Source organism: Mixophyes fleayi, chromosome 1 (genome assembly GCF_038048845.1).
Source record: "Mixophyes fleayi isolate aMixFle1 chromosome 1, aMixFle1.hap1, whole genome shotgun sequence".
In the NCBI taxonomy this organism is placed as follows: Eukaryota; Metazoa; Chordata; class Amphibia; order Anura; family Limnodynastidae; genus Mixophyes; species Mixophyes fleayi.
Genome location: NC_134402.1, coordinates 337,675,586 through 337,687,777, shown reverse-complemented (window position 1 = coordinate 337,687,777; position 12,192 = coordinate 337,675,586). Strand labels below are relative to the sequence as shown.

The window sequence follows — 12,192 nt, the reverse complement described above, 5'->3', positions numbered from 1 at the left end:
AACTACAGGATTTCTCTCACCCTCATGAACACACCCAAATAGACAATCCACCAGTTGTCTATTGTGCCCATACACTCATTTCATTCAAACCTACCAGCCTAACTCTCCCATCTCACTCACCTGCGCTGTGTCCACCCATCCCTTCTAAAATGTAAACTCAAGAGCTGCACCTTCTCTCCTACTGTTTTCTTTATGTAATTATGAGTGCCTTTATTTTGTAAATTTGTTGCATTTAATTTTGTTACTTTTGTAAGTATCATTTATATAACGCTACTAATTCCGCAGCGCTGTACAGAGAACTCACTAACATCAGTCCCTGCCCCATTGGAGCTTACAGTCTAAATTCCCCAACACACAAGCACCAATAAAAACAATCTCCATGACTGCAGTTTCCCATTGATCCATCTGCCACCAGCCCCACTCTTCACCTTGCCAGCTTCACATAATCCCCAGCTTTCAAAATAGCTGCATTGAGATTGTTTTTCACCCAACTGGCTTTTAGATTCCTCCTATGTTTTCAGCCAGTAATAGGATGATGTGAGTGTTCCTCATAGTGAGCATTCCCAGAATTAGACAAGAATCAGTACCGCATGCAGTAACACTGAAGTCTACAATATGAAATTGTTGAGATCTTACTTTTTACATACAACTTTGTTCTCAAACACTCACGGGATTGTATACATTTGCCACTTTGGTGTATATAACAGAAAAGCTTATAAACAATACCTTCAAAAGATAATTAACTGGAGTGTGGCAATCACGCACTAATAAGGAGGGGGGGAGGGTTGTAGCACAGGAACAGGTGTAAGAAAAAATTAAATATAATTTGTTCATTTTTGGAAGAAAAAGGGGATATATGAGCATTCAAATGGAATAGAGTGGGAACTTCTGGAAAATATGCATAGTTGTTCCAGTATTTTGGATGTACATTTTAAGTAGTCAAATAGTAATAACAATAGAACAAAAACAGAGCAGGCTGCATATACAGAAAACCAGCAAGTCTCTACAATGTCAACATGTCTGCAAACCCTCATGCAGGATTCCTAGGAATCACACTGATCAGATTTTTGCTACATTCCACTAGAATCTCAGACTGGTATATAATGCATCAAATAAATGCCAGCAGACCCTAACCTTTTGCCCGATTTAGAATAGCCTTATTTATCCCAAACAGCTTTACATGCAGCAATTCAAAATGTCTCATACATTTTGGATTATTTTCCTTTTAAAACCGATGCAAATTTACATTTTTTTTTGTTGTTTATATACACCTCAAAAAATAGTATTTAGTTGGCTTTTACCCAGGTCTCCAACACATGCCCACTTGCTTATACAAGTCAACGACTCATTCCTATATAAAATAATGGACATCCGATAGAAGCAGGGTGGGTGCAGATATATATTGCTAAAATGTGACAACTATATAAAGACTTAACCAATTCTTATAGGTAAGCTTGTGAGCAAATACATTGGCTACCCGACGTCCAGGTTGTTGTCAGCCATGACCGGACCCAAAAAGCCACCGATCCAGATGACTATCTCACGGGCAGCCATCAGAAGTCAGCCAGTAGGACAGACAGTATAATTCATTTTTAGACTGTACTAGTGGTGCTGTCATATAGAACCGAACAGCCAGATCTTTCAGAATTGTCCAGACATATGCAGGAGCTTTGACAAATTAACAGAAAGCCATCTGCCAGACAGAAAATAAAATACAGATTGGCAGGTCACTTTTTCATACCCCCAAAAAAATATGGGCTGCACAAATGCAAGAAGCTAGAAACCCAAATCACAAAAGAATATGGGGGAAAAAGAAAAAAGAAAGACTATTCGCGCCTAACTTTTAATGCCAATGAATGAGCATCCGCCCTGACAAGTGGATCCATCACCTACACACATTGGATGTATCCACTTTTGTGGACTAAGCCAGTTTGCTGCTATTTGCTGGGAACTATTAATACTTCATAATATGCATGAAGACTGTCTTCTATTCATGATTCATTGGTTCCTGGTGAATGGAGAGGCTACGTTCTCATAATTGTTAATTTAACCCACATCATAGATGTCTCCCACTGTGTTTAGAAAACCGTTTGTTTCAGATTAAAAGATCTTGCAGGCACCTAGATTCACTGACAGACTCCTCAATCTTAAATTAATTTTGCCTACCTTTGCCTTAGAGTCAAAGATTTTATTGTAAGTTGTGCCAACCTTTATTTAAATATATTTAAGGTTAGATTTCCCTTAACTAATTCATAGCCAGAAAATATGCATATTTAAAAGGGATTTCACTAAATCCCCTTTTTCCCAACCAACAGTACTTTTGGGGAGAGTCCTGACCTCTGCTGCGACGGTCTCTGAAACAGGAGGTATCCGACAGAGGCTTTAAGGCTTTCAAGCTGTGAAGGATCTGCCCTATTGTGAAATCCGAGCAGCCCCAAAAGGTGAATGGAAGAGGTCCTGGGAGAAGTACCAAAGTATTACTGGGAACAGATTCAGTAAAATCCCTTTAAGTTGTGTTTAACCTACTTATGCGAGTTCGAGATTCTGGAATCTATTCTTTCTGACCTCTCTCACCCCTTCCCCCTTCACTACTATATAACCTGGCAGAGACAGCCATACATACTTTTACTTTTTGTGTAAATCTCAACAAAAAAGTTCATGGATTTAACACATGCTTGGGATAAGCACAAATCTGTTCTTAGACAATACCTTTAACTAAAATGAGTAGATATGATTGACCAATTGGTCATTATCTGCCAACATTGTTCATGGTAAACACTAAGCAAAAAAATAAAAAATAAATAAATAATAACCTGCAGCAGCAAGACTGCACTTACTTCCCCCGAATGCAGAGCATGTGACCACAGGGTGCTATAATAAGCTACGTATCTCCTCTTTCTGCAACTGCTAGTTCTTGGTAGGACCAGCAGCAACATTGTGTGACAGTTGTAGACAGAGAGACAGTACTTAAAGGACCCGGAGACAAGTAGTGTAGCCCAGCTGTAAATATTTTAAACTACAAGACTGCAAAAAAACCATGTACAGTTCTAACAGTCTGAAAACATTAAAATATGTGATGTTACAAATAGTTTTCACCATTTACATTTCAGCTGTGGTTTTCTTTAATCAAATTAACCATTTAGTTGATGGATTCACCTACTGCTCTCACACAATTTAAATGTAAAACATTTTAATTTAAAAAACAAAACAAAAAGACACATGGTGTATTCTAAGAATATAAGTAATTTAATACTGTTAATTTTACAGCACAAAAAAATAAAACTCAAAGCTATGATTTCTCCCCCCTTCAAAAACAAAATTAAAAAAATTGGGTTAAAAGCATACACCCACGATATTGTGTATTCTATGTAACCTAATGAGACATGTCCTTTCCGTAGGAGAAAGCACTATTTCAATGTGGGCTGGCCCTCCGAAAAGTTAGAGAAAACATTGAGCAGGAACAAAAACACGGTTTATGAAGTGAGCATCAATGGTTTGAAAACAGTTAAAAATGTTAATTACACTGAATCTCAAAACATAAATCCGTCCCCAAGGTAAATACAATATAAAATTACAATTTACAAGCAAAACAAATGGCACAAATGCATTTTTTTTTCATCCCTTTACAAAAATAAAATGAAACATTGCCCTCCATTAGCAAAAGTGTTCCAAACGACAGATTCCCTTTCAACATTTGTCACTCGTAAACATCCAAGTGGATCAGAAATTGAAATGCAAAGCATGGCTAAAACGGCTATTCACACACTTAGCTGGAGAGATTCCAGATCCAACAAAAACTTATTGAGCAGCGAAAAAAGGGAGCACCTGTTAGAAACTGATCTGGGCTAAAATGGCAGAATATTCAAATTGAGCAGTAAACAGATGATCTGTTCCGTTTTTCAGAAGCTGTAGAACATACCAACCGCATGAGAAGTCTGAAAATTAGTTTCAGACATCCTAATATCTAGAGTCAAGGCAATTATACTTTGCATAGTCAGTTGCACCATTTCAAGAAAAGGGGCAAAACAAATCTGTGATGGAAATAAGGAACAGGTTCATGGTGTGAGAATTGGTTTCCACCACTTGTGCTATTTTACTGTAGTAAATAAATAAAAATTCTTGGGTTGAGGCGCTGGACCACATGCAAAGAACAATGTTGAGTCTTCATGGATTTTTAAATGATACCGACATTCTGCAACACGTATGGAGGGCTTTGATTTAGAGTATTTTAACAGCAACCAAAAGTTTAGAAAAGACACATTCACTAATTGTTTTCTTCAGATCTATATGCTGATAATTCGATAATGGCACCATGAAGATCAAAATCACAATTCAGCATAGTTGAATATTAATTTTCAATCCATTTATCGCTTTGAAGGACAGCAAGATGACATCTTTTGCCAATTACAGAACTCGGCATTTGAAAGAAGCAGACAGATTCCTGCGTAGAATATATATGGACTGCTGTATAAATAAAGGCCTCAGTTTAACAAACTACCACACAATTCTTCCCATGAGTAATAGGGATTTGATACTTTTCAACAGCAAGGTGAACAGATAATCTCTCCATATCCAGAAATGAATTTGGGACCCTTTCTTACAATAGAACCTTGCAACCATCTTTTAACTCAACAAACCAATGTCCGCATTAATCCTTTAGGCATGATTTAAATTTGTTCAAGAGGGAAACACCGCAAGATACACCCCTCACCCCCCCCCCCCCAAAAAAAAAAACAAAAAAAAATATCAAAAGCCTCAGAACTCCACCACGCATTGTTCTCCACAGTAACACAGGATTAGCGGCTGGCAGTACAGCATGTACAAGTAAGCATGTTCAGACCCTTGAACACATGGTAAGCAGCAGCTTTGCATCATGGACAAACACAGCTATGTTACATGCTTCAGTAGGTGAACATTGCAGTGTGTTATTTTCAGAAGTGTCAAATAACCAGGCGGCTGAAAGATTGAGTTGAAGTATATGCCAAGCTTCAGAGGATCTGGAAGGAGGGAGAGTGAATTAAGCCGAGCCACACGGAGAAGGAAGAGTCACTCATTATCATCTGGATTCTGGGGGTCAATTATTTTCACATGCGTGAAGGGGAAAAGCCCCTTTCGCCCATTCACTTCTCCTTCCCATTGGCCGTTAATATTCATCCGAGTCACTTTCACCAGGTCACCCACCTACAAATAAAGAAGAAACAGGATTGTAAAAGCCATCAGTCTGTGGCACATCAGGAATAAAATCACAGCAGGGTAGAGGTTAGTTAGTAAAGTCTGATTAGGAGACCCACCACTTGTGAAGAATACCAGAGGTCACATATAAACCCATTGCCGTTCACAGATAGTGAACCAAAATGAACCAGCTGTAAGTAGTTCTTTAGAAAATTTGGCCATAGCGGTGTGTGTGTGTAAAAATGTATAATTATATATATATATATATATATATATATATATATGACATTTTATATTTAAAAACGTACGTCTTGCAGAAACTAATGGTGGAGTTATTTTATTACCCGCCCATGAACGTAATTTGCATTGATCAGCAAATGTCCAGGATATTGCACAAAACTCTATAGTAACAAACCTACAGAACACACCAGACCGGCTCCCAAAATAAAACAAATGGTTGCATGCCATTAATGCACCCCAGAAAAACAAACCAACATAGCACCAATATGTACCCACACAAAAAGGACAGCATGTATAACTACTGAATATGACCCCATCTCAAGTGCACTTTTCTGGAACTATAAGAATGTGCTCCTGACATTTGGTGCTTACAGACTTAATGTTCAGCACTGTGCATCACCATAATTACTACTGCAGGCAGAGCCACACTTGTTCCTATAGGGCGTCCTAGTGATTTCTTCACTGGAGTGTGCAGTAGAAGACAGAAGAAATTTATTTTCACCAGAAATATTTTAGTTGGATCTCTTATTTAACACTCAGTGAAGTAGCATATAGTATCTCTATGTGTATTATAAGTCCAAATTCCTTGTACGGCACTACGGACACTTTGTGGCGCCCTATAAATAAAAATAGTAATAATAAGACTATGGATACGGCGATGTACATCATTAAATGGGGCAGAATTAAATAAATGAAATTTAGGTCAACAGACCCACAGCACTAATTTTCCTATTGTGTCCATCTATGGTTAAATGCAGTTTTACAGTAACGATCAGTGTATCAAGAACTACTTGCAAAATGACCCATGTTACATAAAAAAAGTGAGATTTTTAAGTGGAAAATTAGACAAAATAAAGCAAGTGAAGAAACCAACCCAGACATGCATGCACTCAAGACTTAACAGAAACTAAACTTATATATTGATACTATAAGCTCAGACAGAAAAAAAACATTGCATTAAAAGCAGTTTGGTTATGGATAGATCAACGACATACTGTATACAGGCTTTCAAAACAAAATTTTAAAATTGCGCTCTAAAGTGTATTATAAGTCCAAATACTTGGCTCATAAGTCATTTTCCACACATTTACAAGATGTACTGACTTCTACAAGCAACACTGATAAGCCTGTATATATACATGTGTAACGATTTACAGTAGGGGATACATTATCTTGTATAATACCCAAGTCTCCCAACACTGAAGTGACATCAGAGCTCACTGTATATACAGATAGGTACATGAATGTATACATTAACACTTATGTGTTTGCACATTTTTATATATCCATCTATATATACACACACCCCTACATAAACAATCTAAATTACTCAAATATGTTTTAATGAAAGCTTAAAAACAACCTCTTGGATTTGTTTAGTACTACAGTTGAGATATAAAGCTAAACACAAAGCAGACGCTCTTTATTAGGTGAATGTGTATCTTGAATAAATGGTGCACATACAGGTCCTAACAAGTTTGCCGCTGCATAACTGGATATATTTGCTATTGTCAGACACATGAATCGAACCCCACCCATTGGAAACCTGCAAGTTGCTTGCTGTGATCTGTTGTCCATTGGTTATCACTGGAATCCATGCCCTCGGGGAGGGAAAAGTGACTCAGAGGAACAGCGTGTGCGCTCAGGTGGGACTGAGGTATGTGTGGATTTTCTGAGTCAATGGCACACTATTCTGCCATGTGTCATTTCCTCCTCTTACAATTTACTGATAAATCCAGGACTTCTGTACACTAACTCACTGCCAAGCTGCTCTGTCTGATAACCTCCTGGCTGTATACTTCTAGAGCACATTTACTACTGTCAAGAGGGTGGTGAAAGGAAATGAACACGACAAAGATCATAGCATTTTAACAGCTTAGATGTCCGCTATAAATTCATGTACAAACCTTATTTATTTAATGCCAAAACATATGAATTAACTGGACAAAAAAATTAAAAGCACAAAAACCTTCAGCTTTTTGTATGCAGCATATACTATTTCACTAGTGCCAAGAATGACCTTTCTATTGCAAAAAAATTAAATAAAAAAAGGTGCTAGTGTATGTTATGTCTACATCTAAATCTGATCCAGTAGTGGACACAGGCAAATACAGTAATGGAACATACCACTGATGGTTCTTTAACGCTAGAAAAAACACAAAGTATTTGACTCATGTTTATTATGCACTTTTGCATCCTTCTGTATGCTGTACAAATTATGGAAACAGGACAATGATTTCTAGTGTCAGAGTGTGTGTATGTTTTAAAAGTGTATAAACTCATGTAAAATACACCATTGAGTATGTAGCCCAAGAAGTGTGCTTAAGACTGGTGCAACAAATAGGAGGAACAAACAAATGTCCATTTCTATGAACTAGAAGATTGCAGTGTTTATTTCATCATCAACCATATATGGTTTTAAAGACCCAGATATATACAGCACATTCACATAATTACCCATCAGTAAATACTTCCGAACACAAGACTCCAGCTCCAGTCTTACTGGCTTAGAAAACACAATGTTGCCATAAGCCTTGGGAACCCATTTAATATTGGGAAGAAAAACCCAAGCTCAAATGGTTTCTTTAAAAAATACTGGGACTGTCAAACAGGCTAAATGTGATTTCATATAGAACAACCCGACCTACTTGTTAACCTTCCAAGTATTTTTTCAGGAAGCAACCTAATTAGAATAATAACCCTGGGAGGATTGTGCGATTATGTTTTACTAATTGACACACTTGATAAAATAAGACTGTATAGACCTACTTAAAGAGATGTGAATAATTGGGTATAAAGTATCTGCAAAAATAAAGCAGTAAGCAACCAAGCTCAGTAAGGGAATAGAAAATAAAATATACAAATATATAAAGTAATCCAAGTAATTATTCTATAGTCTATGCATATTCTGGTCAAGCAACTCAGAATAAAAAAAAAAAAAAACAGCTATGAATGTGCACAAGCAGAGGGCGCCACAAAATAACTTCACTACTGTTACGAGTTCACACAGTTGCATGGGGCAGCACGGAGGCTTAGTGGTTAGCACTTCTGCCTCACAGCACTGGGGTCATGAGTTCAACCCCCAACCATATTAGCCTTATCTGTTTTCCATGGATTTCCTCCGGGCACTCCACAGTTTCCTCCCACAATCCAGAAACTTTCAAGTAGGTTAATTGGCTGCTATCAAATTGACCTTAGGTCTCTCTCAGTCTGTCTGTGTCAGGGAAATTAGACTAAGCTCGATTGGGGCAGGGACTGATGTGAGCGAGTTCTTTTGTACAGCGCTGCGTAATTAGTGGCGCTATATAAATAAATCATGATAAAAGGCACTAAAGTGACTGATTTGCCAACAACCAAATCTGAAAACAAAGTAGCAAAGAGAAAAGGAGTGTGAAAGTAACATAACCCATGTGCACAAGCTAGTCACAACATTGGACACAAATGTTTTACTGAAAGCATGCTGTGCAACTTACCTCTAATGCAAGAGCGGTTTTATCGTAAGCACATGGAACTCGTTTCTGAATAGCCTTAGCATAGACAGGTCCATTCTGTGTAGAAGGTAAGGGAGTGATGACTGCACCAGGAGGGGTAGAAGAGACAGGCAGAGGGCTGGGAGTCTGAGGCTGAGCATAGGCATGTGCAGGTTCAGGTATACCATAGCTGTTTGAATTCCTGTTTCCCATTTTTCCATGAAGAGATAGACGAGAAAGCTTCTCCACATAGGGCACAGGGATCATACCAGCACGACCGTCTTTGTTACGAGCGCTCCACCATTGTTCCTCTGGCTTTTCAACAATTACTAAAATTTCGCCTTTTTTAAAAGGAAGGTCCTCAGCATCATTCCCAGGGAAGTCATACAGAGTCCGCACATACTCCAAGTTTTCCTCTGGTGCAAGTACATTCGGGGCAGAACCTGTTCCAACAGGTGGACTTGGATACCTATTAAAATAAGGGGGGGATTAACTTTAATTATTAAATACAGACTAAATAACAATGACTGACGGGTGGCATTGTTTTAATGCCCCGTTTCAGATTCTTATGACTTTGACTGTGCCCCCAAATTAAACTAAATGGAATTAGGCAGGAACATTAAAACTATGATTTTAAGTTTTATTATGGAAACTAGTAAAGAAATGCATTCCATATTTCTTTACTAAAATCAGAGAGACAACTGTTTTGTGAATTCCATATCAAGCAAGACTTAAATCAGTCGAGTGCCTGTATTATGAGCCAGAGCTAAAGCCAAAGTAATCGCATTCAGTGAATGAGTTTAGCATCTAAGTACAGCATTTCTAAGGGTCAACTAATTAGATTATTAGATTAACAACTAATCATATCAGCAATATATACTAACTGTCCTCGTCATTCCATTTGCTGCTAAAAACCATGTATACATTAACACTTTGCCTAGCTGCCAAATGTGATGCAATGCAGAAGTCACAGTGGTACAGACTAAAATACACTGCAGTCTGGAGAACTGCTCCAATAGCAACAGATTGACTAAATAGCTACAAGATTCACTATACACCCTAGCACAGACTAGTGTAACCACCTTAATACACTTGATAAATGTGTCCCGGGCACCTAAATTTGATTGCAAGATCCACAATTGCAGTAAAAGTGTTGGGGGGAAAAAAATAATATGTACAGTGCTGTAAAGTTATATACACTGATGTGTTATAAAGCTATTCAACACAGTAAAGAAAACACATACAGTAGCTGTCAGATTTACCTTACAACAAATCGATACTTGCAAAATAATGCAATATTTAGGAGAGAACAATTAACTTAAAATGTCTCCCTAACAAAACATTTTGTCCTAGCTTATAAAATATTCCAGACACTATTGATTTGAACTGATGCACAAGCTACACACAAGTTAACAGTAGTGGATAATCAGCATTATTAGCACCATGGCTAGCCAGGAATCTGAAACCAGCAAAGTCTGAATCAGCAACTTGTTTTGTACCACTAAACAAAGCAGGGAATTAATATGACACCCAGAACAGCATTGCACTAGCTGAAAACATACCAATGTCAAGTAGAGCTGTGGCTAGGACAGTTAAAGCACAGAAAGTGCATATGGCTCAAGAATTGCAAATACTGTAAACTTGACTGCTGCTTAAGCAATAGAAGCATTAGAATATACAAGTCAGTGTGGGCTACAGCATGCCTCCCCTCTCCAAGTTTGTAACACTAAAATATTAAGAGGCAAAGAAGTGGTGCACTTAGTTCATTTATCAGTCATTGGTTATTTTATTACAATGATGACAGCTAGGGGTAGGAAACGTTAAAAGGCTGGCATATGGTTGTCAGCAGCTCGATAGAAAAGCCCTTGGGGTGGTTCAGCCATCTCTGGCCTTAGTGCACTTGGGATATATCCAAATGCACAGCAAGCCCCGAATTATAATGGGAACTTTTCACGTGCACAAAACTGTAGCCTTGTACTAACGCCCAACAGATCCTAAAGGTACATATGAATAAGTCAGAGAACTGCATGGATTACAGCCCAAGACATAACACAGATGACCTGATTATCTGTACATCCCCCCTAACAGACCCCACTGATAGGATCCATAGAGCTATGTACACCCGGCAGTGACAGGACGGCTCACCTGGGCGCCGGCTCTATGAGGGTGGTGGTGTCCAGGTAGTGGATCTTATAGAAGTCCAGCAGGGCCGGCAGGTTATCGAACTCCTGGTCCCCGATCTTGAAGCGGCGGCCGGGCAGCGAGTTGATGATGTAGTGGGAGACCCGGGAGTTCTCGGAGACGGACAGCACGTGATCACCGGGGCAGGTGGACGAGTCCCGGACGAGGAAGACGCCGTGCCGCTGTCCCTGCAGCCGTGACTGGGCCTCATGCCGGGACACGGGGCCGAAGTACCAGCTGGAGCGATCCGACGAGTCGAAGCGAGCAGACGACATGGTGCGTGCAGCTGCCGGGGAGGATTGGAGATAACGGTTATGAGCAGGATGGGGGGCAGGAGAGGCGGCTTACTGGCAGGAGGCTCCGTGGACGGCTCTAGGTTTCATGGTCACAGCGGAAGCTGCAGGTCCCGTCAGACCCGCGCGGCCTGTGTGCGACCCAACTCGGTTCCCCTCCCTACTCTACTCCCGGAGACTACTGGGGAGACAGCAAAGATGGCGGGGAGACTGCGGGCTTTCACATACAGCCTACCGGATGCGCGTCACAGCCAATGAGAGGCCGGCGCGTGATAGCCACGCCCACCTTCCCTGGTCGAAGCGGGGAGTTCCTCTAAATTCCATTCGCTATTGCTCCTGTCACTTCACATTGAACAGACATGAACCGCGTTTTCAGATGGTCGTACAATCAGTCTCCCTGCTAATTTAACCAATCAGATGGGATTTCTGTTTGACGTCAGTAAACGTGCTTGGGCCTCTACCTCTTTATTGGTTGCGAGTCCCTGCAGGGTGTTCTAAGCGTGTGACGTCAGTAACACTCATCGATTACATCACTCTTTAAATTTAGATTGTCAGAACTAAGTCTATAAAGAGATTATAGTATGAACTGTTCAAATGAGTTAGTTTGTCCAATTGCCGTGCCCCTAGAAGTTTAAAATAATATTTGCCATTATACATGTTAATGTTAACTACATTTTCATTGCAAATTGTATAATTTAGCTGACATTCAATTCTGTTTATAAATATACTAGCCATATTTAATAATAATTATGGTTTTATTACAATACTTTAAAAGTGTACTGACATTAAGCTCCCCCTGCCCTCTAGAGTGACCCACTAATTAGTTTGGTTAGAGT

At 39.4% G+C, this 12,192-nt stretch overlaps 1 protein-coding gene across 1 annotated transcript; it reads right to left on the bottom strand.

Annotated features, from left to right (window-relative positions):
- Positions 1 to 3,703: 3,703 nt before the first annotated feature.
- CRKL (CRK like proto-oncogene, adaptor protein) lies at positions 3,704 to 11,592 on the bottom strand. Its single transcript, XM_075215622.1, has 3 exons — positions 11,028 to 11,592; positions 8,886 to 9,351; positions 3,704 to 5,181 (listed from the first exon to the last, which is right to left on the bottom strand). Exons 1-3 carry the CDS (start codon positions 11,336 to 11,338, stop codon positions 5,047 to 5,049), a joined length of 912 nt encoding a protein of 303 aa, XP_075071723.1. The 5' UTR covers positions 11,339 to 11,592; the 3' UTR covers positions 3,704 to 5,046.
- Between the last annotated feature and the right edge of the window lie 600 nt (positions 11,593 to 12,192).